Source organism: Protopterus annectens, chromosome 7.part0, assembly GCF_019279795.1.
Source record: "Protopterus annectens isolate FY-2018-M chromosome 7.part0, PAN1.0, whole genome shotgun sequence".
Taxonomy (NCBI): Eukaryota; Metazoa; Chordata; order Ceratodontiformes; family Protopteridae; genus Protopterus; species Protopterus annectens.
In genome coordinates this window covers 1,384,747,676-1,384,775,421 of record NC_056739.1, presented here as the reverse complement: position 1 = coordinate 1,384,775,421, position 27,746 = coordinate 1,384,747,676, and the positions used below count along the sequence as shown (strand labels likewise).

At 43.4% G+C, this 27,746-nt stretch overlaps 1 protein-coding gene across 2 annotated transcripts in view; it reads right to left on the bottom strand.

The window, feature by feature from the left end:
* LOC122807054 (RING1 and YY1 binding protein) overlaps positions 1-26,740 on the bottom strand; it is a 336,417-nt gene extending 309,677 nt beyond the window's left edge. Inside the window, exons 1-2 of one of the 2 annotated variants that reach the window (XM_044077977.1) lie at positions 26,547-26,740; positions 25,960-26,085 (exon numbers count right to left, since the gene is read on the bottom strand). In XM_044077977.1, the coding sequence (XP_043933912.1) occupies positions 25,960-26,085; positions 26,547-26,578 (158 nt within the window). In that variant the 5' untranslated portion in view covers positions 26,579-26,740. The remainder of the gene's footprint in view (positions 1-25,959; positions 26,086-26,546) is intronic. The other variant, XM_044077976.1, reaches the window with a different exon arrangement.
* Positions 26,741-27,746: the final 1,006 nt, after the last annotated feature.

Below are 27,746 nucleotides of genomic sequence, written 5' to 3'. Positions count from 1 at the left end.
TGAGGAAGCCTTTGTCTGACGGTAGCCTTTCCCAGATTGTGTGGGACAGTAGGCAAAGAATAAGGAGGTTAAGTGAGAATTTCCAAAAATGGAATGAAACAGCTTCTGGATACTATTCCTCTTGCTCAAATGCCTTGTGTGATGACGGCCCACATGGATAAGGGGGCCAGTCAGGTAAATCTTCCAGTCAGAGAAAGGACCACAATATCCCAGGATTCTGTAAATCTCCTTGGCCTCTGGGTCCACCCCCTCCATGGCAGGACCTGTTAGAAGGCCAAACAGATGCCTAGACTTGAGGAATCAGAGTGAACTGGACCCTTTTTGGTTCTTGTTTCAAGAGTGTTGAGGGGCCTTGAACGTGACTTCAATAGCAAAGAAAATTGTGCTTTGTGCAGGGAGCTGCATCTGAAGATACTGTGCGACTCCAGCTTTGTTCTTAGTGACCGTTCCTCACTGGAGTCAGTGGTGAGGACTGAATCTTCTCGACTGCTGGCCGGGAGTAGGGACCTGGCATGCTGAGGAATACCTCACGAATGGACTATGTCGAGAAAACACATCTCTGTGAAGCATCCATTCATGAGCTTGTGTTTTGGACCTGCTCAGAGAGTCTGCCCCTAGACTCTGCTCTGAAGGAATACACACTGCCTAAACAGTTAACTGATAACTCAACCATGCTGGTCTGAAGACCCAGGCTGCAGGGAAGGCAAGACTTTGTGTCCCCCTACTTGCTGACATACCACATCACTGTGGTGTTGCCCGTGTAAACCTTCAGAAGGCCTGGAGACAGCATAGGGTGAAAAGCCTAAGGGTCAGAATGAGAACTCTCATGTCTTTGATGGCAATATGGTCCGACTTCCGATGGGGGGGGGGGGCAGAGACCTTGGACTAGGTAAGCACAGAAAGCCCTGATCAATCAGTGAACAGCTCCTGAGAAGGGACTGGAGGCTGAAAGGGCAGGCCTTGGTTGAGGGTAAGTTGATGAATCCACCACTTGCATTCTCACATTAAACAAGGAAGGAGAGATTCTCTAAAATCCAGATGGTGGCAATGTTGAAGTCAAACTGACTTTAGGTACCACTGAAGATTCTGCATGTAGTCTGGCAAGAGGGAGCATTGGAAAAGAGGCCATGAAAACCAGGGCTCGAAGAAACTCTATGGCTGAAATAGCAGGCAGAGGAAGAGACAGAAAGAAAGTGGTCAAGAACAAAACTTTTGGAGGTGAAAGAGTGGCCAACATCAGCACTGTCTGAATCCTGCAACCTAGATACACATGATCCTGAGAGGGAATCAGGACAGATTTTTGGAAACTGATACTGTGCCCTAAACATTGAAGGACAGATATAATGAACTTCAAATCCTGAAACACGCAACTGGGCGAAGGTGCCTGAAGCAACAGATCTAGATAAAAAAAAATATGAATGCATCGAAGATGGGCATTTTTTGAATACCTTTGGGGCAGTAAGGAGGCCAAACTGGCAAGAAGAGAGCCCAGAATGAGAGAAAGAAACAGAGAAACATAAAAATTTCCTGAAAAAGAGGATAAATAGTAATATGAAGATGAACATCCTTCAGATCAAAAGACATCAGGAAAGCCTGGAGTAGTAAAAAAAAAAAAAAAAAAAAAAAAGAGGAAACGGGGTTTGAAGAGTAAGCATCTGAAAAGAAGGAACCTTGAGAAAGATGTTGAGGAAGGAGAAATTCAAAACAGGTCTCAAGTGCCCTCCTTTCAGTAAACCAGGAACATCCTGGAATAAAATTCCTTTCCTGCTTGGGAAGGAAGGACAGATTGAATAGTTTTCTGGTCCACCAGGGACCAAAGGACCTTTGAGAAATGAGTAAGTTGTTCCAGAGGAGGTAGGGAAATCCCTGAAAAGAGGGAGGGATTTCCACACCATGAAGTAATCCTGAAGGATAACCGATAGAACCCAAGAATCTGAGGTGAGGAGATCCCAGTTTGGAAGATAAAGGGAGAGCCCGAGGTGATGAGATGTGAGTATGGAAGACAGAGGGAGAGCCAAAGGGACAAGGGAACCAGGACAATATGGAGGGGGGATGTCAAAGAAAATCAGGCCTGTCAGACAAAGAAGGCTTCTGAGTCAAAGGAGCCTGAGAATACTTAGCAGGAGGAGCTTACCTACTACCCTTCCTGCCTTCGATGGCCTGATGAGCCTGTCTGCGAACAAAAGCAGACCTAGTAGGAAACTTGCTCTGGAACTTGGGGATAGATGACAAAAAAACACGTTTAAGGTCCTGCAAAGCTTTACCTTTAAGTATATCATCAGCAGAGCAGCAAAGAGATAATTATTATCCAAAGAAGCACCCAACAACTTGACCTTAATGTCTTCAGGTAATGACTGCAGGCAAAGCCAAGAGTAATGCTTCATGACAGACCCAAAGGCAGCAGCTCTGGAAGGGGCATCAGCAGAATATAGCTGCACTTGAGAGAGTGGCGAGCCATCTGAGAGGTGGCACCCAAACTAGACAGAGCAGAAGATTTTGCTTCAGAATCAGGGAGGTCACAAATAACCTGACAAGCCTGGGCCATCACAGCCAGAGCAGATCTAGTCATGCAAGTCTTCCAATTAATGGCCCAAAAGGCTAAAGTAGCAGCAGAATTAACCTCCTTACCAATCCTCCCCCATTGCCCTACTATCCTTATCTGAAGGTAGAAGCTTGGAGGAGGCCAAAAAGCTTAGAGGCCTTATCAGAAGAAACTGACACCATGGCAGGGCCACCAATAGGACACAAATAAGAATGGACAATCCTCAAGAACTTTGGTACTGCAGAAAGTTTAGGGGCGCCCACATGAAGCAACTCATACCTTTTCTGGATATCAGACACTTGAGAAGAATTCCACAAACTTTTTCATCATTCTAGCTATCGTGTCCCCAAGACAATTCCTCAAAAGAAGATTCAAGGCTAATGGACTCTTCTTCCTGAGAACAGTAAGACAAAGGTGAAGTCATCCGGGAAGAATAAGACAAGGGCCCTTTACCAGACTCTGAATAGGAATTGGGATCCCTAGTCCATTTAGGAGTTTTAGTCCAAGGGGGAGTATGCACAGAAACCCCCCTGGGGAGGCTTCAGGGCCACTAAGGCATTAAAAAGGCCCCAGTGCAAACTCTTGCCATTCCCTTTGAAGATCCTTAGGATGTACAGAAAAAGAAGTATGTTCTTACCATAACATTCCATCTGTGTTGTCGGTCTTCATTCATTCTTGACTTCTGGGTTGCGGTTCTGACCCTCTGAAAAGACTCTGCCGTTACATCAAGCTCACGCCAGCCAGAAAAACTCTCAAGCCAAAGCTATCCATAGTGTCTCTCTTCCCTTCCCCTCAGATAGTTTGCCTATAGAGTAGAAAATGATGGAATCTTTGTCTGAGCAACAGCCTTACTAGGATCCCAGGACTAGTTCCGATTAAAAATTGTTGTTCTATCCAAGTAAAAAGTTAATTGTTTGTGTACATCAAACAAATGTAAACAATATCTCATTTGCTCACTCAACTGTGTGCAGTGAGATCATATTCTGATTTCAAGCACTTCTACTGTGTACAAAGAACATTTCGGAAGGACAACCCCTGTAGCCTCTTACTCCCACTCTGTTCCCTCCCTAAAAAAATAAATAAATAAAAATAAAATATATACATTCTTTTTATTCAGCTGCTCTTACTGTAACTGACTTAGTTGCTCTTCTGCATGCTGTTATCTGCACTTCTGCGTGCTGTTCAGTCACTCTTACTCTGCATTTATTACTGCTGGTTAGTACCTTCTAATTTACTGCCTTCTGCACTTGTTTTTTAGTCATTTGTTAATTTAATTGTATTTACTTGAAATGTATTTGCCGTAGTGTTGCTACACACTCGGGTGTGCTGGCTTGCACTGCAATTTGAATTGTATTTACTGCTGTTTTAGCTGCTTTTCTGTAACAAAAAAAAAAATTCCAAGCTTGTTTCCTGCCTTTCCTGTAACTAGTCAAGTCCAGATACAGACTTGCTGTACCCAGGACTCTTGGTAAGCTTCTCAGCCCCCCCCCCCCAAGCCTTTCTGTGTTAGAGGGAAGCCATCTAGCGTATCAGTGGGAGTGGTAAGCACTAGGTAGCCTACCTACCATGGGAAGAGTGGGCTTTGGCCCTGAAATTGTAGTTCACTGGCTGTTTGGGCAGTTTTTCCATCTCTTTCTACTTTCTGGTTAAAAGCCCATTTTGCGTTTGGTCCCTGCCTTTCCTATAACTAGTGTAGTCCAGGTACAGATTTACTGTATCCAGGACTGTTGGCAAGCTTCTGAGCCCCCCAAGCCCTTCTGTGTTGGAGAGAAGCCTTCTAGCTTATCAGTGGGAGTGGTAAGCAGTAAGTAACCTATCTACCACAAGAGGAGTGGTCCCTGGCCCAGAAATTGTAGCTAGTGACTGCAGTTTTTTTCCCATCTCTTTCAACTTTCTGGTTTGAAAGCCGCACTTGTGTCTGTTTCCCGCCTTTCCTGTAACTAGCTTAGTCCGGTTACAGAGTTGATGTATCCAGGATTGTTAGTAAGCTTCTGTGGGAGTGGTAAGCACTAGGTAGCCTATCCTCCATGGGAAGAGTGAGTTTTGGCCCAGAAATTGTAGTTCATTTGGCAGTTTTCCATCTCTTTCAACTTGCTGGCTTAAAAGCCTGCATTTGTACTTGTTCCCCGCCTTTCCTGTAACTAGTCTAGTCCAGGAACAGATTTGCTGTATCCAGGACTCTTTGCAAGTTTCTGAGCCCCCAAGCCTTTCTGTGTTGGAGGGAAGCCTTCTAGCTTATCAGAGGGAGTGGTAAGCATTAGGTAGCCTATACAAGAGGAGTGGTTCCTGGCCCAGAAATTGTAACTATTGGCCGTTTGGGCAGTTTTTTTCATCTATTTCAACGTTCCGCTTTAAAAGCCACACTTGCTCTTGTTTCCCACCTTTCCTGTAACTAGCCTAATCCAGATACAGAGTTGCTGTATCCAGGACTGTTGGTAAGCTTCTGAGCCCCGCAAGCCTTTCTGTGTTGTTGGAAAGCCTCCTAGCTTATCAGTGAAAGTGGTAAGCACTAGGTAGCCTGTCTACCACGAGAGGAGAGGTTCTTGGCCCAGAAATTGTAGTTTATTGACCATTTGGACAGTTTGTCCGTCTCTTTCAACTTTCTGGTTTAAAAGACCACATATGCGCTTGTTTCCCATCTTTCCTGTAACTAACCTACTGGGTATAACTAGAAAGCCTTAAACTGATACAAGCCTTCTAGCTTAGAAGAGAGACTTTGGAGTGATTAAGTATCAGTTTTCTGTACTTTCTAACTGTTTTCCACCTAAAATGCAGATTTTCCAGCGTTTATTGTGACTTAAAAGCTTGTTTCTTCACATATTGTACTTATTTGTCTGCCTGCACTTTTAAAAAGTTGTTTTTTGTTTAAATAATTTGTTTAACTGTTGTAGGCTACACACTAAAGTGCAATAGTCTTTTCTGATCGTTTGTAGTCGTTTAAAGCTGTTTTAAGTGAATTTTTTTACTGTTTTTGCCTTATCTTTTCAAAAAAAAAAAAAAAAAAAAGAACATTCCTTGTTTCCCGCTGTTCTAAGCTAGTACAGTCCAGTTTTCAGGCTAGTGTGGAATTCAGGGCTGTGATGCTAGTTTGAGTTGCCCATACCTTACTTGGATAGAAGGAGGTTTCTCTGTTCATCTGTGAGAGAGGGGAGCTTTGAGCAACCTATCTGTCCCTGGAGGAGTGGTTCCAGCCCAGACGTTAGTAGTTTATTGGCCACTTTGGGCTAAAATTTCTCTCTCTCATTTCCCTACCATAAAAAACGCGTTGCATGGCTTTGCGCACCGGGTAACACCGGTTAAATTATTCCCGGCTACACTAAGTCTCCTCTTCAGTTTTTCTCTTGAAACTGGTCTAACTCTCAACCTAAGCACTGAAAAAGCATCTTACAGCCCAGCACTTGCTCACACCTAATAGCAAGCACTAATATACCCTGGCACCGATTGCCCAGCAGGGCAAGGCTCTTTAGTCATGCCTGAATAGTAGGGTGAGCTGCTTAGTCACTTGGTTGGTGAGGGGTGAATAAAGGGCAACTTCAGGTGTACTCACCAGTCCAGCTGGTGAATCTAGGTATCCTGAGGCAATGTTACAACTGCCTCATGTACACAGACAACCCTCTCCTCCTACCACAAAACACTAACATACGCTAGAGATGCAATTATACAGCCAAATGGAAGCTAAGCTGTCTCCACCCAAGACTGGAACAGTCAAGAGAAGATTAACACTTGCACCACACCTCCAGCCGCACACAGACCTACTAAAATAGCACTGGCAAAAAAATACACAAATACACAAAATCATACTCGGAGGCTCTAAATAAAAACCTGCAAAAGCAGAGACCTCCAAAGCAGACACCCAAACAGCCTGCTCCTCCAGTCACAAACCAGACAGCACATAAAACACAAAATCAGTGCACTGCACAATCACAGCCCTTAAGGCGAAATAACATACCCAACACACTAGTAATAGGTGACTCTATACTCAGGCACACTGATGTCCCACTCACTAGGCTGGACAAGCAGAAGGTTACTGTTAACTGCCTGTCGGGAGCCAGAACCCGCCACATAACACAAGCACTCAGGTCACTCCAGAACAAGTACAAATACGACTCTGTCATTGTTCATGTTGGTGTGAATGACCTGAGACGTACCTCCCTGGACTACATGAAAAGAGACATGGAAGAGCTCTCTGATCATGTAGCCCAGGCTGGTATGACCCTGACCCCGAGTAGCATCCTGCCCTCACCAAGAATGATACCTCAGTATAAAGAAAAAAATGATCAATTTCAACAATTGGCTAAGCTTCTGGTGTCATTCAAAGGGGATCCAGTGTCTGTCAGCCTGGGACGACATGCTCGACAAGCCGCGTTGCTTCGCAAGAGACAGCTTGCACCTGTCACTCCTAGGCTTTCAAATACCGGCCAAGGCTCTTGCTGCCCCCATAGTGCCTTTTTTAGACAAGGCTCAAAAAAGTCAAACCCACCTCCGTAAACAGCAAAATTAACAAAAAACTGAGGGTTATGCTACTCAATGCCAGGAGTTTAAATCTCAAAATACACATGCTTGAAGCACTCCTCAGTCGACATCTGTGCAGCAACTGAAACCTGGTTCAAGGATCCAGAGAGCACCCCAGCACTACCGGGCTACAACTCATACCACACTTTTTGGCCACAGAAAACGGACCGAAACACAAAAGGATTCCTACACCCTTCAGGTTAGTGGCGCAGCATGATACCTCTGAGATCATCCATGTGCAACTAACATCGGGCAAATCTGCAATGCAAATTGTGGCCTGTTACAGATCACCCTCCATGATCCAAGACCACCACTCCACCTTTCTGGAGACACTGGAAAACATGAAGGTCTTACCGAACACCCTGATATTGGGCAATTTCAATTACCCTACCATTCACTGGGAAAACTACTCTAGTACAAACTCCCAGGCCCAGAGCTTCCTGGAATTCATCAACTCAAACACCCTGGATCAGCTGGTAAATTCCCCTACCAGAGGTGGAAACATATTGGACTTTGTCATCACCAACATGGGCAACAGGTGTTCCACACCAGAGGTCAACCCGTCACTGGTTAGATCAAACAATAAACCAATCACTCTGGATGTCCACACCCCACCACCACCCCCAACTAAGGAAACCACAGTAAAAAAATTTTCTAAAGCAAACTTCACCTTACTTAACACAGAGGTGGCAAGTTTTACAGCCCCCACGCTGCCCAAGATGCAGAAACATTTACAAATGCACTCTATGAGTACCTACAAGGATGCACGTATCGTGCCATCCCTAGCAAAACCAAGACTCACTCCTCTAAGAGAAGGAAACCAGGCCATAAACAGGCTATACAATAGGAGGAGGAAACTAGTTCAGAACAAAATCAAATCCCAAGAAGGAAAGACATCCCTGATCAGTATCAATAAGAAACTAAGGTCCCTCATGAAATCATCCAAGATTAACTTTGAAAGAAAAATAGCCAATGATTCAAAAGATAGATAGCTAAAGAAGGCTTTGTGGTTAAGTGGCAACTCACAGATATGCACTGAACTAGTGCAAAATAGCACTAAATATTCTGAATCTACTGATATTGCTAACATCCTGGCAGATAGGGGGAGTGAAGTTTTCACTGACTCTCTCACCTCCAAAATTGCCCACAATACTGGAAAAGTGCAGTGTCCCAAAAATCACAGACGCACAGGTGAAAACAGCCCTTTCAAAAGCCAAAAACACAGCGTCAATGGGACCAGATGGTGTCCCAGGCTGCGTCTTGCACAAACTACAGAACGAACTAACCCCCCACTTAAACACGTTGTTCAACCTCAGCCTCTCCACAGGCTATGTGCCCACAACAGTTATTCTTCTCCACAAAAGGAGGGGTCACAACTGACCCTGGTAACTTATCGCCCCATAAGCCGGACTAGCCTGGTCTGCAAGGCTATGGAACTCATTAACAAAGACATTGGGAACCCCTAAACACTTGACCCGACCCAGTTCTGCTTTAAGGGCAGACTACGCCTACTAAGCCTAGTTCGAGAGAGTCACCAAGGCCATAGACGAGGGAAAGGTGGTTCAGACAGCCTACCCTGACCTTGCCAAGGCTTTCGACACCATTCGGGTATTACAGAAAAACTCACCAGCCTGAACATAAACCCCTACGTCACAAGATAGGTTGCCAACTGGCTTACAGACAGAACTCACATGGTAAGAATAGCAGGTTCCAGGTCCGACTCTAAACCAGTCAAGTGGTGTCCCGCAAGGCTCGGTCCTGGGACCCCTACTGTTCGGCATATACTTCTCAGAAGTACAGACAAACACAGGAGGACTATGGCTAACCAAGTTCGCCGATGAATGTAAACTGGGAGTCATAACTGACTCTCTGGCTGACACGGACATCCTCCAAAAGGGCCTTACTGAGACAGACACCTGGTGTCAAAGTCATGTCCTCAAGCTAAATGCCAAAAAATGCATAGTCATCCCATTTGGGAAAAACAAAACACCCACGAATTACCACATAGGTGGCAGCCCCCTTAATACCGAAGAGGTAATAAGATCTGGGGACCCAGTTTGATGGTAATCTCTCCTTTGACAATCATATTGCCAAAGTAGTTAGGAAATCCTTCTATGTGGCCCAACTAATTATTAAAGGGTTCGCATCTAGAAATAAAGAGGTTATAGTGCCCCTCTACTCGTCACTCATTAGACCCATCATAGAGTACAATGCCCCATTTGGGATGTACCTCACAAGACACTGCCAACAGCTGGAAAGACCACAAAAGTACCTCACCAAGAGGATTACTGGCCTCAAACATATGTCCTACGCAGCCCGACTGAAAAAACTCTGGCTGTACTCAGTGGCATATCGCTTACTCGGAGGTGATCTCTGCCTGACTTACAAAGCCGTGTCCAACTCAGAATTAATGGACATGCTCCACCTAAAGAAATCCAAGTCACTGCGAGCCACTAGCTCTAGTAAGCTAAACCTTGCCACAACAATAAATAGAACATGCTGGAGGGATAAATTCCTGTCACAGAGACTCCCCATGCTTTGGAACAAAATTCCAAATTACATCAGGCAGAGCCCCTCACTAACACTCTTCAAGAGAAAGCTTGACGTGTGGCTGGGTAACAGAAAATATACCCATGGGATCACTTCATTGGTTCTGCTTCACACAGGATCAGTTAATTAATCAATCGAAAGCAGACACACTCTGGCTAGGCTTATAAATGCCCTCGGGCAGATAGGAGTACCTACCTATGAACCTATATACTCCCTTGTTTGAGAAATTTGGGAAGAAAACTGGTAGATCAATGGACTGATTTATATTGAAATCTGACACAACTTTAGGCAAAAAGGAAGGATTAGTTCAGAGTGATACTCTCTTGGTGAAAAATGATATACGGGTATTTTACACACAGCCCGCAGTTCCGAGATTCTCCTGGCTGACGTGATAGCTTCCAAAAATAGAGAGTTTTACAAGATAAGAATTTGATATCACAAGTGGCTGCTGGCTCGAAAGGCTGATAAGACCAACATTAAACTCCAAGGTGCAATGGGCTCTTTGAGGTTTCAAATGTAAAGCACCTTTCAGAAAGGTTTTGCAGAGGAGGGACATCAGAGAAAGGTCACTGAAACCATTGTGAGAATCTGAAATGGCAGCTAAATGAACTCTTATTAGTAGAAGTACAGGCTCCCAATTAGAATAAGGTGGATAAATATTTCAAGACTTGTCAATAGAGGCCGAAAAGGGATCAATAGCCTTTTCATCAAACCAATGCAAAATCTCTTCCATTTGCTAAGATAAACTTTTCTAGTGGAGAGTTTAAGCGAAACAAGAAGTATTTTTGTACTGGGGAAGATGAGCTATTCCGCCTGGCAATTAATGGAAATTGAGAAACCAAGCTGTCAGTTTGAGATTTTGTAGCCCTGTGGATGAGACAACAGGTCTGGGGTTGGATCCAAAATCCATGGATGGTAAATTAAATGAGGCCACAGGAAGAGAAACCAAACTTGACAGGGCCAATAAGGTGCAATGAAAATCACTTTGCTCCTCGAACGCTGGACTTTTGTCAGAAATTGGGGAATTACAGGGATTGGTGGAAAGGCATAAAGTCGTCTCGGGGCCATTCATGGAGAAGAGCATCTCTCAAAGACTCCACCCAAGGGGGAACCAGGGCAAAGTAGCTGCTGCATTTGTGGATTGTGGGGGAGGGCAAACAGATCGCACAAAGGCTGAAAACTTCACCACAATATCAGGACTGAGAGACCACTTGTGAGGCAGGAGAATGCATCTGCTCAGTTTGCCTGCAATCATGTTGAGAGTTCCCTGGAATGTGCATGGCTATCAGAAAGCAGTTGGAAGCGATCACCCATTGCCAAACTCTTAGGGCTTCCCGACAAAGAGGGTAGGATCTGGTTCTCCCTCGTCTGTTGATGTACCAGACTACTGACATGTTGTCCGACTGAAGAGCAATTGTCCCTGAAGGGAGGGTAGACCGGAATGTTTCCAACGCCAAGAGCACTGCCCTCAGTTCTTGGATGTTGATATGCAAACTGGCCTCTTTAGGGGACCAAGAGCCTTGGACTGTCTTTGCTTGAAAATGCCCCCCCCCCCCAATCAGGGATGCGTCTGTGGTCACTATGGCCTTGGGCTGAAAAGGGGCTGCTCCAAACTTTGTCTTCATCCACCAATACAAGTCCTGCTGTTGGTTATTTGGACTGGGTGAGACACTGTATGAGTTGCCATTGACCACTGTGACATCAGAAGCCATTGAAGTAACCTCATGTGGCATCTCGCCAGAGGAACTAAGGTGATTGCCACTGCCACGGACCCAAGGAGCTGTAAGACCCAAGTCGGAAATTTGCCTTGAGAGAGTCATTTTTTTAGTTGTAACCTCAACTTCTCCAGTCTGTGAAGAGGAAGAGCAGCCATGCAGGATCTTGTGTTTAGTCTTGCTCCGATGAATTCTGTCCTGTGTGGGGGATAGTATTGACTTTTCCTTGTTGATCGAGATGCGCAAGAACTCTGCAAGCCCTAGAATGGAGTCCAAGTCAAAAAGCAGCAGATGACTGGTGGGGGTGGTGAGGAGCCAGTCATCTATACACGGAAACACCAGAAATCCCTGTAGCCTTAAGTGAGCTGCTACCACTGCCATGCATTTTGTGAACACCCTGTGGATTGTGGCGAGACCAAAGGGCAGTGCTCGAAATTGGTAATGACTGGCTCCTAGCCAGAAGCAGAGGTATCTTCTCTAAAGAATTTGTCAGTTTTTATGTGGGAATACGCATCCTGAAGACCTATGAAGCACATAGACTGAACCATGACCATCCAGAATTTTGTTTGCTGAGCAAACTTGTTTGGCACACGGAGATCTAGGATTGGCCTCCAGTCCCCATGTCTTTTTTGACATTAAAAAGAATCTTGAGTAAAATCTGGATCCTATTTGGTCTGGTGGGATTGTTTGGATGACTTTTTTGAAGCAGCTTTTGGATTTCGAGTGCTGCTATATCCTTCTGACTGGATGGAACATTGGGGACTCGTCTTTGTGGTCTGGGGCAAAGACTGAAGGGGATATGGTAACCTCTGGTAATTATTGTCTGCACCCAAGAATCTGAGGTTATTGTGTGCCAGGCTGCATGGTTCAGAGAGAATCTTCCCCAGACTGCTTCTAGAGGTAAGCAAATCGGGCTGCTGCTCAGGAGTGCTGGTAGGGCTGCCCAGAGAAAATCCTTGGAACCCTGGTTTCACGTGCCCTCTCTGCCACAGGAAGAGCATCTTCCAGAAGAGTTCCCCCTCTGCCCTGGGAGGAAGACCCGCCATGCGTGTCCCAAGAAGGCCCTTGGGACTTTCTGAACCACATCCTTCCACTCCTATGATTCCTGGAGTAAGGTCGTTGAGGAGAGGAAAAACTCACTCCCACAGCAGAAAGGGTCTTTCTATCCTTCTCACACCTGGCTAATGTGTCTCTGAATTTTGGACCAAATAGCGATGAAGCATCAACTGAAGTGTTGATAAAGGAAGACTTGGATCCACAAAGTCACACAAGCACATCCAGGCATGGCACCTAATGGCAATGCCTGTAACCGCTGCTCTGGAACTCCCTTCGGTTGTATGTGCAATAAGCCGCATGGACAAGTTAGAGATGGACTCTAGGGTAGCAAGCTGAGAGGCAACCTTGTCATGGACCTCGTCAGACACTTCTCCTGCTAAGGTTTCTAAAAGCTCGGCTATCATATCCCTCTGGAGTCGTGGAAAATGTGCCAAAAAATTCAAGGACCACATGGCGAAGGTTGATGAAGCAAAGACCCACTTCCCAAATCTGTCCATCATCCTGCTCATCCTGAACTCTTGGTTGAGAGGATGGACAGTTGGATTCTCCTCGGCAAGTTCCTTCTTTCTGGCAGCCATCACCATCATGGCATCTACTGCTAGACCTTTTGACCAATAAGGCTGATCCTAGGGCATGGAAATAATTGTGTCTGGTCTCTGGGGAATTGGCTCTATATTGTCAGGGGCCTTCTATGCACACTGCACAATGAGTTTTACCAGTTCAAACCAGCAGCTGGGAGTCACCCAAGAAGTAGAAGGGTGGGCCAAAAAAGCCTGCAAGAAGACAGATTTCTCAAAGGATAGATTCCGCGGTGGATGGGTTAGAGATTTCCAAACACCCCCTCCATTTTAAAATTTCCAGGAAGTCTCCAAAGGAGACATCTTCAGGGGGTGACAGAGGGGACCCTTCCCCTTGATTGAAATCTGTATCCTCAGCATCCAATTCTTCTGGAGAATCCAGGTGCTTCCTTTTGCACATTCTCTTACTGCATGGCTCCTCAGATGGAAGACCCGAGGACAACTCTGAAGACAGGGGACCCTCCAATAGGGTGTCTTGTTAATTTTGTGCCTGCTGCTCCAGTGTAGCAGACTGTGACAGCTGCGAGCCAGAGGATACATAGATGTGGCTCCCGACGGGGATGGTGCCAGCTGTAAAAGCCTGCAGAGGCCAGTGCACTCTCCATAATTTGGAAGGCAGGCCCACCCAAAGAGGCATGGAAGCCCAGAAATGAGAAAGAAGAACTTGGAGTCAGGGTCACACCCCACCCCGATGAGCCCACCTCCAGAGTAGGAGCAGACTCATAACTGCCAGGGCACCAGGTACCGCAGAGGACGCCATGGGAAAAAAGTTGGAGCCGATCCAGGTGTCGGCAGCCAAGTTATGGTCCCATGGGTGGGTTGGCTCCGACAGAACCGCCGACCACAGAGGCGGTTCTGGAACAAAGGTGAGGTCCCATCAACAGCGCCAAAGTAGTTGACATCGGGAACATAAAAAAAGTCGGTCTCTCCAAGACCTGCAGGGAGTTTGAAGAAGGAAGATAAATGGGAGTCCTTAGACAGTAAACCTTGGCTCCAGATGGGAGAGAGGTCCTAGATGGGGAAGGGAGACCTCTGGCCTCCAAGAGCTGATCCACTAATCTGACTACATCAAGCTCTGAAAGGCTCCTGCTGGAAAAGACGGACATCCCTGAGGGAGATTCTGGCCTTTCAATGAATGGGCTTAATTGCTGACCCAAGAAAGGGTCTATAGACGGGGAGTACCTTGTCCTGGGTGTACTGTTGACCTTCGACACCGTGTTTGGTTGGCCAATAGCTTGGAAGTAACCGGTATGGTAGGGGGAAATTATTGCTGGTGCCGAGAGGGTCATTGGTACCGATGACAAAGTCGACGCCTTAGGAATTTTTGAAGTTTCAAATCAGTCTTCGGCACATTAGGAGAGGAGACGGGCTTTGCTGCCAGAGCAGTAGTAGTTGATGTCGATATTGGTATCTTGGGCCTCGGTTCCAAGGGATGAGTCAGAACCTGGCCCTCAGAAGATTTGGACATACTGCAAAAGGGCCTCACTGAGACCGATGCCTGGTGTCAAAGCCATGGCCTGAAGCTCAATGTCAAAAAGTGTATCGTCATCCCATTTGGTAAAAACTCTCTACCCATGAACTATGTGGTAGTCTACTTAACGCAGAAAGTGTGATAAGAGACCTTGGGACACAGGTGGACAGTAGTCTCTCCTTTGATAATCACATCGCCACAGTGGTCATGAAATCCTTCTACGTGGCTCATCTCATCACAAAAGGTTTCTCATCCAGGGGAAAAAAAAAAAAAAAAAGAGGTCATTGTTCCCTCTACTCATCACTCATTAGACCCATTACAGAGTACAACGCCCCTTTTGGTATGTACCTCACAAGACATCTACAACAGAAATACCTCACAAAGAGGATTACTAGCCTCAAACAGATGCCCTACGCAGACAGTCTCAAAAAACTCCAGCTTTACTCAGTCGCATATTGCCTACTCAGAGGCGATCTCTGCCTAACATACAAAGCTATGTCAAACCCAGAGCTGTTGGACATGCTCCACTTAAAGAAATCCCAATCCCTCTGAGCTGCACGCTCTAGGGACCTAAACCTGGTCACCACAATAAACAGAACATGCTAGAGGGATAGATTTCTGTCCCAGAGACTTCCCATACTCTGGAACAGACTACCTATCTATGTCAAACAGAGCTCCTCTGAATTTGTCCAATTGGTAGTTCTGGGGGGAGGCAAACAGGTCTATTTCTGGGGTCCCCTATTTGTTTATCAACATGTTGAATGTCTTTGCTTCCAAATTCCACTCGTGTGGGTCCATGAGATTTCTGCTTAGTTCATCTGCCAGTATATTTAGCTTTCCTGGCAGGAATTGAGCCTGTAGGTGCACTTGGTAGCTCAAGGCTGTGTTCCACAGAACCATGGCTTGGTAGCTCAAGGCTGTGTTCCACAGATCCATGGCTAGTCTGCAGAGATGGTATGAGTGGGTTCCCCCCTGCTTGTTTATGTACCACATAACAGTGGTGTTGTCCGTCTTTACCATTAATTGTCCTGGAAGAATGTGGTCCTTGAAGGCTGTCACAGCATTCTGTACAGCTAACATTTCTTTTTGATTGATATGCAGGTGCATTTGACTTGGGTTCCATTTGCCATGAATGCACTTCCCTGCCAAGTGAGCCCCCCCCCCATGCATATTCTGATGCATCTGTTAGGGTTTGGGTGGCAGGGGGTAGAGAGAATGGCAGTCCCTTGTTTTGGTGGCAGGCCTCTGCCCACCAAAGGAACTCTAACTGTAGGCAAGGTACAATAGGAATCATTGCTTCTAGATCATGAGAATGTTGACACCATAGCTTTTTTAGATACTATTGTAGTTTCCTCATATGCAGTCTTGCATATGGAATTAGGAGAATGCCGGAGGCCATGAACCCCAAGGCTTGCAGTATTTGTCTTGCAGATAGCAGGGTCCGTGTGGCCATTAGCTTGAAGTAGGCTGTCAAATGAAATTGTTTCTCTGGTGTGAGGAAAGCCATCTGGGAAGTTGTGTTCAAGCTTGCTCCCAGGAATACAATTTGTTGGCAGGGTACAAGATGTGACTTCTTTTCGTTTATGGTGTACCCCAGAGAAGTTAGCAAATTTTGTACAAATGTCATACGATTCAATAGTATGTCCTGGCTTTCAGCCTGAATTAGACAATCATCGTACAGGTATATTTGAATATTTCTTTGCCTACAAAATGCAATGACTGGAGCTAGACACTTTGTGAATACCCTGGGTGCAGTAGATAAGCCAAAGGGCAGTGCAGAGAACTGCTAATGCATGAAGCCTGCTTTGAAGCGTAGGTATCTTCTGCAAGATTCCCTGATTGAGATGTGCAGGTAGGCTTCCTTTAAATCCAGTGTTGCCAATCAGGTATCCTTGCCTAGCATAGGAAGCAACTGGTGAAGTTAACATCTTGAATTTTGGGATCACCAAAAATGTGTTTAGGACAGAGAGATCTAGGATAGGACACCAGTTGTCATCTTTTCTGGGCACCAGGAAAAGTCTTGAGCAGAAATCTTGTCCCCTTTCCTCTTCTGGGGCAGTTTGAATAGCCTTGATACTTGAGAGAGAACTTGCTTTTGAGCCTATGTCCACTGATTTGGGGGTAGATCTGGCCAACCGTTTGGGGTTGGTAAAGTGTGGAAGTGGAATCTGTATCCTTGGGAAACTACATTTAAAAACCCATACCCATTTGTCCTTGGTAATTAGTTCCCAAATTTTTGCCTGCAGTGCAACTGTTCCCTCTAAAGGAGCAGTTAGTTGAAATGGGCTTGGAAGTTTTAAAGTTAAGTCATTGAGACAGTTTACCATAGCAGGGGGGGGGGGGGTCTTACTACTCCCTGCTTTGGAAGTGGGAGCCTACCCACTGCTTGGTCCTGTGCGTACCTTGGGACTAAAGCCTGGGTGTTCTGCTGGTTCTGGGTTTGGATTGAGAAGGCCTGGAAGAGGCAGGAAAGGATCAATTCTTAGAGGGGCCAATGCCTACTAAATCTGTGAGGCTGTACTTGCAGGAAATCTTTCAACAGTTTGCATAGATTTAGTTTTTTCCTCCATCTTTTTAAGGACGACTTCTGCTTTGTTGCCAAACAGGTGGGTCCTGGTTTAAGGGAGCATCCAGCAATTTAGCTTTAACATGATCTGGCAAAGATTGCTCCTTAAGCCAAGCATGCCTTCTAAGTACAGACCCAGTGACAGCAGCCCTGCAAGATGCCTCTAGTGAATCAAAACCACACTGCACAGTATGTTTTCCAACTTGTTCAGCAGAATGCATTAAATACTGTAAATCTTTACTTTCAGCACAGTCAGAAATCAACATCATTTTCTGTTTAAGCAATCCAATAATATGCTGCTGATACTTTAACATATGAAACTGGCAGTTTAAGGCCTGAATGGCCAAGGGTGCAGAAGTGTATACCTTCTTACCCCATCTATCTAGCGCCCTGGAATCCCTATCAGAGGGGGGTAGGATTTTTGGCAGTAGTAGCCTTAATGCCCTTGGGTCCCTGTGAAATGGTCTCAGGATCCACAGTAGGATTTTTAAAGAGGAACTTGTGAGAATCGGGAACCCTGTAATATCCATCTGGTTTTCTGGGAGCAGGAGGTAAGGAGTCAGGGGCCAAGCTAGATTCTGAAAAGGCATCATCAACAATGTCCAGTGCAGAGGGGAATAGCTAAAGGCCTGTGATGGGGCAGGAGTAAAAAATCCCTAAGCCTCTTTTTAGAAATCAGAGTAATCCTGGTTTTCCCAGCGAAAATGCTCCCTAAAGGAGTATGCAAGATTTCATCAAAAGAGAAATCCTCTGGAGGGGAAGCAGAGGGAATAGAGTCCTCTGGATCAGAATCCTCGTTAGGTAGATAAGGGTAAATCCTGGTCACAGGGAACAGGAATTTCAGAATCCTGATCAGAAGAATCATAAGCAAATTCAGTCCTAGGTCTCTTGGAGGGGGGAGGTTGGCTTCCCTTGAATAAGGTCTTCAGCCATTTTTATCATTTGATTTTGAGCATAGAGGCCTGACCATGCGTTCTGGGCATCAGCTTTCTAAGCATGGATCGCGTTTTAGGCCTTGAAGAAGATGGCGCCGGTTTAATCCGCAAATCAGTAGGCTTGAATACACCCTCAGAAGCCGGTGCCTGCACAGTGGCTCCGGACCCATCCAAGGTAGAGGCATCCGCAGGTTCCACAGTTGAAGCATCTTGCGGCATACCAGATTCCGAATGGATCTCAGTAGAGGCCTGCGAATCTGAAGTAGCGGGTATCAGGGGCTGTGAAAGCGCCTTACTGAGTACCGGCAAACTGGCAATTAGCTTAGGAGAAGCGTCGTCGGCAGCTTTGGACCTATGCGGTCTGTCTCTATCTTTGCGTTTTTTTTGAACGTCAGTAGTCAGGTGGCTTACCGAAGCCATATCTGGGTAATTGAACAGAGTACCAAAATATTTAGAAGCACAAATATACCAACAACGAATAGTCTATTGCTTAAATAAGGCACAAAACCTACAAAGAGGTACATTGTGGTCAGGGCCTAGACAAGGAATACACTACGAATGAAAATCTTTAGGAGGCATTTGCTTTCCACAAGAAATACAAGTACTGACATCGGTTTAGAGCAAGAAAAAGTTTCCGCAATGGGGTACTTGGCTTTAGTTGAAGACATCAGTTCTGAAACTCAAACAAAATTTCAGGAGTCGGCCGACCAGCACTTGCGAACTGCTTCTGCTTTGGGCACCGCACGGCAAGAAAGACTGATACCCCTGACTACCTGACGTCATAGAAGAGGAGACAGCAACCAACGCAGGACCCAAGACTTTGATAATCAGGCCGACTGAGGGCTACTGCAAGCAGATAACCCAAATGTGACTGCAACAGTGAAACACGAAGAACATCAACCCAACACCAACTATAAAGCAGGGCTAAAAAAAAAAATTATCTCCATGATGATGGTCAGAATAGGACCCACAGCTGCAGAATATCCATAGGCTTTTAATTCCATCAGTGACCAGGTGAATGTGACTGAAGATAGTCAGGTCATGAGGTCTAGTATGCAATATTTTACATGGGATAAAGTTTCTACTACACCCCTTGTAGCAGTTACAATAATAGCAAGGCAGGTTCCATGGTAAAGGAGATGACTTCTACCAAACAGTAATAACCTGGACATGTAAAAGCCTGAAATCTACTAATCTAACCAAGCCCTCCAACAGTATGATCGGGATGAAACTACCTATTTTTTCATAGACTGGGACAGGTTGATTCCAGTAGTTACCATGTGGAGCTCTAGCTTTAACGCAGCTAAGCAGTGCATTAAGTTTTGTTTACCAGCAAGACAAAATGTTCATGCAGTAAATCAGGAAAAAAGTCATCCTCATTGAAGAGAGTCTGGGCAGAAACAAGAGTGACAATGCATCTGCTAAGATCAGGATAACTAAAGTAAAGTTATTTTACTGTATTCAAGTCATAGCCACACCTAAAGGAAGTTGTGTATCTGACAGAATACAGACTGGGCTGGTGCTATGCAAATTTTTATGAGTTGCTGTCAAACAACTTAGCAGACAAATATTTCTATGAAGTCTCTTCTCCTACCTTTGTAAATACAGACAACTATGCATTCTTTCAAAAAGCAGGGAAATACTACCTTCCCTTAAAAGGTGATTGAGCTGCATCATACCCAATCTGCTAGTAGATAAATCTAGGTAGCAGACTGTGGGGAAAGTAGGCAGCCCTTGCAGTGATACGAGTGATCATTACTACAGAGTAGAGAATTAGGCTTACAAATGAAAATGTTCTTGTTGCTGGGATGCTGGCAAGAAGACAAAAGCACCTTCACTGTTTCTTTACATGACAGTCATCCTTAAATAAAATAAATAAAACTAGAAGTACATTGCCAATACAAACTTCCAACAGTCTCTGTATTAGGCATGGACAAAAATTACTTGTTTTCGACATTCAACTTTTCAGCCTTATAAAGACCAAACATACACTACAGGAGAGAAGCCACAGCATGCCTCCTCATTTTGCAACAGAAATTTCAAAGCATAGAGCAAAAGCAGGCATGTTAATGCACCCCCCTAACGGACTGTACTTGATTCAGTACACCATTACAAAAAACGTAGAATAATCCATCACATCAAGATTCACATGGAAGTGAAGAACGTTTTCCACACCTACAAACAGCAATCCTGGAGAAGCATTAGTACATAATCAGGGCTGTGTACCCCTTGATTATCCTGAAACAGAGTGTCTGATGTTTTGGAAAACTTTATCAGTAGATACATTTATACTCTCTAACTAGGACAGCCCTGCAATACAATTTCTTTAATTAATTTTCAGCAAATATTTCCACAGGAGAAACATTGCTAGACACCAAACAAAACACAATCGCTGATATTCAAGTAAGCTCCTTTCAACTGAGGTGGGCAAAGCAATTCTTAAACTATGAAGGTATGATGTCGAATGAGTCCTCTGCTCTACTCATGTAGCTAATGGAAGAGGTACTACATACTTTAAATAGAAAACTGATCAGTTATATACAAGACTACTATTAAAGATGGTTACTGAAATCCGCACTATACAAAACTGTGTACCAGGAAGTCACAAATATTCACCATTAAGAAAATTTAGCATGAACAGCACGTGTGTAGCTGCAGCTGTTATGAACTTCCTAGGTTTTCTACCAGAGAGGAAATAAGGTTCTCTGTACATCACAGTGCTGTCACTGCTGAAAATCATACAATGCCAGCAAAGAAAAAAAATGAGAAGGTGTAATCTTAAATTTGTGCATCTGATACTAGAGGAGCCTGCTATTAAATTGATGCAACACCAGCCTCTGTCTGATTTATACTTGGAAAGTCCCAAAAAGAAAGCTTCATTGGAGAACTGTATACGCTCAGCACAGTCAGTTAATTTGCAGAGTGTTGAGGAAAATCTGCCTAGCTTGAACCTGATATGAAGGTCTGCGCATTACCTTTGGGCTAAAAAAAAAAAAGTGGTTCCATTTACCCAAGTAACATACGCCTGGACAGAATATAGAGGAGAAGAAAGAGGAACAAGAAATTTCTCTGGCAGGAAGAAAATGGTACAGTAGTCAGTACAGAGAAAGATAGAACTGTCCTTATTGTGGGTCTACAGCAGATATATTTCTTGCATGCAAAAGCACCGTAGGAGTGAATAGAGTTACAGCTGGCCTTCATCACAATAAAATGTGCCACATAATACGATCAACACATCATGTTGTAGGGCACTTCTATGGGCTAGGCTTGTAAAGGCTCCAGGGCCATTAGCCTAGTACACACCTATGAACCTATGTCAGTCTTTTATAAACATTCTAAACCCACAACAGTCTCGGATGCGTTATGAACTACTGAACAGTCCTTTGACATGCATGGACTGTCTAGTTATTCCTCATAGTAAAGCCATGTTGGGAGAAGGAATGATACATTTGCTATAAGCCATCAATGAGAAAACCGAGTGAAAGTCTCTTGGCTGTTCTATGAGATCCTATCACTGTGAAGTGCTGTTTTTGTAACTGCTGCCCTGAGTCACATATGATCTGCTGTGCTAGTTATCAGTCTGACAAGATCCCACAGTCTTCACGTGTTTAATTCTACACAGGAAAGAAGCATATCATGCAATACCATGCTACATGATAAACATATATGCCTTGTATTTCTACCTACCACTATTAACAGAACAGTACTAGTCAAAATAGTTTTTGCACACTATCAGTCACTATTAACGGGGGGGACGGGGTTAATACTGAAACTCCCATTGTAAAAATATGAAATGGGAAGACTGAATAGAATTTTAAAATTTCTAGGCAGTGTGATTACAGACCTTTTACTTGAGGCTGAAGCCTAAAAATTGCCAGAAGAACCCACTTTATAATCTATATGAAACCAAGAAAACTAATTTAGTACAGACAACGATGCAATGCTGGGTGTAATTACGTACCTACTTATCCTTTTGTTGACTGTGTTACTCCCATCAGACTAGTGGCTTCTTTTCAAGGGAGACCAGAAGTGGTATACTAGTAGGGAAAATTTAGCCAGGGGATCAGAGAACCTGTATTATTTTTGACAGGTGCTGTGGGATCTTTTATATCAGCCGTTTAAGCTACTATCAACTCAAGCAGATAAGACCTTGGTTTAAACATCTCATCTGAAGGAGCACACACTCCAGATTACAGTGTCAGCAATCCGATAACCTGAAGTGGGAACAAAACCCATAGCCATCTTCGGTGCTGGAAGTTAGTGTGCTACCTGTTGCGCCACTGGCAATATTATGTTACCCTAACCTAACCAACCATGAAATACAGTGACTTGTCAGGATTATTGTGTTATCACTAGCCTTGAACAACTTGTTAATTCACAAAGGGCAATAAAAACAACTATCAACTTCAATCACTCTCAACTACAACTTTAGGTACTTTGTGGTCTTTCTAGATAATAGATGAATTTGATGTTCAAATTACAGTATACACAAGATCTGAGTAATGCTCTGACTATTCTGTAATGTTTCACAGACTGCCAATTATTGCAATTGACTGTGACAAATCAGATGTAAAAAGTACAACTATCCATTTCATATGCAAGTCAGCCTTTTTTCACACCACAAGGTGTCTCACTTGCTAATAAATATAGTATATTATGCAATTACTGAATGCCTTTCTACACACTTTTCCAGAACTCTACCTGGAAAGACAAAAAGACATCTTGCCTATACATGCAGTCTGCATAAGCAGTAAAGAACAATGAAGACACTGACAAAAATAAACAGTGAGGAATAGTTTTTTACAAGTACTCATCAACTTTTTAATTTTTGTCTAAACAGACATCTGACATGGTAAAATGAACAAGAACAGCACAAACCTAAACAGCATAAGGCAAGTTACAAACTACCTACAACACTGACAGTAACATAAGCTATTCATTTTTACATTAGACTGTACTTGGTCCTCAGCCTCCCCACCTTAAGGGCACATAAGTAAACCAGGTGCTGATGTGACAAAATGAACAGGAACTGAACCAGGAGGAAGGTGTAATGTCACTCCTGAGACCAGTAATAAAAGGCACACAGCTAAAGACCAAAACTAAGCATCATGTCAATTACACTAGGCAAAAACGTGTTCTACTCTCAACCTTCCAGCATCAAATATGTTGCATTATGTTTATATCCGCACACACACACACACACACACACACACAACATTCCAAATAAGATTTAAATTGGAAAAAAAAATCCTATTAGTCTCTGACCAATACAAGTAATTTTGAAAGGACAGTTATAAACCCGTAGTAAACATTTCATTCAGATTCATGACAGTAAAATAATTCAGCTGCAGACAAAACAAAGATGAAAAACTTTTTTAGTGTCAATAACTGGAAAATGAAGAACCCAGGAAGTTGGGAGGTTGTACCACAACTCATTCATATCATCCAATGACTCATCTTTATGCTTCTAACTAAATCAGCACAGATCAATGAAAAAGCAAGAGTCATATCCCTACAGCCTTGACATCCATGAAATAGTACAGCTTGAGCTTGTCCTGATTATCCAGCAGTAAAATTGGTACAACTATTTTTACTTTAGTCATCTTATCGCTGTTTAATTAAAAAATGCAGACTTTCAGTTATGAAGAAATGCAATACTAGAAACATGTTTCTAGTAACAGTTTCCTTGTAATATTTCACACACTAAACATCAAATATTAAGTTCTAAGACACTGGAAATAGTTACAAAAGACATCATTTTCCAAATGTGGTCCACACATCACCCACTGGCAAAGTCCATTACTACTACAAACAGCATCAAGTAAACATGCCCAGGATAACCCAGAAAATGTCAGAAAACTATGACTAAGAATAGCTCCACCGAGCTTCCCATTAAGCTGTAATTAAGTTAAATACACCAAAATTAGACATATGAAGTTACTGACAGAAAGGTCAAGGACCCATTAAAAAAAATTCTACCTGGGCTTGGCAACAGTACCACTTCAGGCACAAAGATCTGATCAAAAATAAAACTAAAAATTGTGCTCCCCTTGCCATGGACAAATATCCCAACTTTTCTTCACAACTAGACATCAGTAAGCAACAAGTGATAACATCAGACTACAAAAATACAACTCTGAAGAAGAAAGTCTATGAGGAAGGAAAATGCCAGGGCTTAGTGGATAACAGCACTAAAGACATATATCATAAACAGAGAACACATAACTGCTTAGAGATGATAGACAATACAGGGATATACTACCAGGTTACCTTTTGTCAAATGATTTCCACTGATATTTATTCACAAAGAATACTTTCCCCAACAGTTATTCAGTGTACAACACCTATCACAAAAGCAAAGCATTTATTATTTATGGGATAAAATCTAAAGGATGGGTTATAGAAGTGGAACAGTTTGCTGCTAGGGTTTTGACAGACATGACAATGAATTTCAAAATAAACTGGAACAGGTACATACAGCCAATGCAAAGACAGCCACTTATAAGTTTTTTGTTTATTCACAACTCACAATGAGATAAAGACCCCCTCCCCAATAGCGATTCACTAGAACTACCTTTCTGGACACCAAATAGCAAAAGAGTAATTGGGTATACACAATGCTGTTTATGCATAAAACTACAGTAATATTACATTGCATCTCAGAAACGCCAATATTAGCTTGTCAGCATCAAAAAAGCATTCCAAAATACTACAAACATATTTAATCAGAATTAAAAAGCACAAAATTGCATTTTCAAATTAATGTGAAACTATTCGCAGTGTAAGACTCATAAATCTCTTTGCAGAATCTTTGAGTGAAAGTATGTTTAACTTATTAAAATTCTATTTAGTAAACTTAACACATTGTTCTTACAATTCAGTATTTAAACTGTTAGGGCTCATACTGCACAGCACATTTTTTTCCAGTGTAATATTCTAAAACTTACCAAGCCTTGTTTAATGCAAAATACGTTTGAAGCGGTTAATTATGACTGAATATTTTAAGTATCTTCAGAATTGTATATAAATAATAACCACATAAAACTATCAGTGTAATAACTCACAAATACTTAAAATAAAGTGCTGCTACGGAATGAACTAATGGCACTGCTTAAGCCAGTTCCTATGGATATGACAGTAACATTCCATTTAATAAAAATGCACCACTATCATATGGCCAGAACGCTTGCTGTAGAATTAAATCCAAGCAGCTTTTTCACACAATCACTGGAATGAACTAGCTTTCAAGAGAAGATGCATTTCAGCAAAAAAAAAAAAATTGAATCAGCTGTCAATATTTTATAACAAGAACAATTGCAACAGACAGCCATCCTTATAAACTCATCCAGAATGTTATGCACTAAGGATACTAAAAGTACAGTTATAACACTGCATTCACGTGTTCTGGCAGCAGAAAGAGAGCAAGTGCGAAGCCTCAGTATCACGTGATTCACGCCCGAACTAAATATGTGCTGAGTGCTTAATGTCATCCTGGATCCATGTGGCCGGTATGTTTCTATCTGCCCAGTTTCCACAACAATAATCTGTCGGATAATTACAGCTACTGCATCGTCCAGCTCTTACACAAACAGAAATAAGATGCCAAGGCAATTTCACATTCAAGAAGTTGCAACGTTCTTACAACTGCATGACATCATCACTCCTTCAGAAGCAAAATAAAACCAAACCAGAAGCTAAAACATATCTCCCACGGTGCGGGAGGTGCATGACAACAATGTTCAGAAACAGAGCAAACTGACATTCTACGAAAAAATGAAAAATAATAAAGGGCATCAGCATCAAAGGTAATACAATACATGCTTGAAGCATGCCATAACAAGTGGCAGTTTTGAAAGTATAAGTATTTTCCTTGACAAAGTCGCTCTGGCCAAAATACTCAGTTTCATGAGAACATAAATCAACAAGTCATCGCGAATGCACTACTTCTTGGTTTACAAAGAAACGTGACAGAAATCGCGATCGTTACAAAAACATAAATGGACATCAACGTTAGCAATAGTGGTAAAATCGTACCTGGTGGATGTCCCTTTTCTCACATCACAGATGCTGCATTTGAAAGCTTCAGCACTGTTCCTAAAGGTGCAGACACTACAATCCCAAAATCCTTCGTCTGCCGCAGGTTTGGCTTGCCTTTTTGGCCTTTAAAACAAATTAAATAAACATAACCTTTCGTATGTGACCAAAAATATGCTTCCAGTTCATAACAGCAAAGTAAGCAGTGCACTGAATCACATTTGATTTAACTAGGTACATAAAGCTTTTATTACAAGAAAAGCGAACATACAGCATGCCCTTGACGCATATCTCAAAGACGTACTTAAGCAAAAATAAGAAAATGGTTCTTTTTTTTAACTTTAAATAAGGTAGGCGTGTCCCTTATACATTTCCCTTTGTCTCAAAGTGAATGGAGAGTGTGGAGAAGAGGAGACTTAGCCGCCATAGCTGCACCATACTAGATTAGCCCTGGCACACAAACAGACACACACACACACAAACATTTCTGGAGAAAAAACGGTCGAATTTCTCCATTTTGAGTCCCGAAACCCGCCCCGGCCCTAGCCACATCGACGGAAGAAGAGTTTAATTACAGCCAGAGCTACCTGGTTGGGCTCTTCTTGTCACCCATGATCATAAATTTAATTCCTCAGAGAAGAAAAGACTACGTTTGGAAGAGGAACGTAGCACCAAATCCGAGAGCGCTGCCGCCGTGGATACTGCCAGTCTCTCCGAACAGACTAGTCAGCGACTCCCTGACTGACTGGAGGCACGGCCCGAGCGCACGCGTCACATGTCCCAACAACCAATCAAGGAGCGCGAGCCTTTAAAAGTCTGCAGAACTGCCCGAGAAAAAAAAAAGACTCTGGCACATTAGAATACCAAAGTGGAGACAGGCGAGGTGCAATTCCAGTTTCAAGGTGTCGGGCACGCCACTTGTAACTAGGATGACCCTACGCTTCTGGTTTGATTACATTCTACTCAGCTGCATTTCTTCGTCTTCCAGTGCTGCTCTGTGCATGAATCAGAATTGGCGCTGCATTGTGCAGGTATCAGTGGCTGGGTTGTACAACTGCTAAGGACGCTGTCGTTGCGGAGCTTGCTGTTTGTTGTGAGATGATATTGTGTCCCCAGTCTACCCACCGAATTTTCACATCTCGTTCTTTAGACATGACTCTAACTACTTCGAATGGGACTGTCATGTTTGATAAAGTTCGCTGGTCTGGTACAACTGGGCAGATGCTAAGCAATTTTCGAGTACAGTGGGGCAGAAGTTGAACGGCTGTGCATGGGAGTGCTGTCCAAAATCTTCTGTAGACCACAGTTTCTATATCTGGAGAGGTACTAAGTATTTCGTGTTCAGTTGTGCAGAACGGGTACGGCAATGGTTGTAAATACTGTCCATTATCTACTGTGGACCACAGCTGTTGCATCTGGCATGGAAAGCACTTCTTTGTCTAAATAGGTGCGACAGTGGATGGGAGTGCTGTCCAAAATCTACTACCTCTCAACTGTACAAATGTCCGCAGAATATCCAGATTTTTGCCTTGTATGTTTGATCTGTTCCTCATAAAATTTGTGTTTTTGTCAAATTGCTGGGATGATCCTGGGATTAAAGTCACTAAATAACGACATGCATTTGAGTTTCAGACTTTATATTCTTCAGAATATGCATGTTAACACAAATCCTGTTATTCTAGCAAGTTTATAAGAGCAATATTTAAAATGTGTCCCTGTTTTTGGGCCTTTGCCCCCCCCCCCCCATTACGTCAGGCTTTTTGTCCAGATTTCTTGTGCTAACAGAT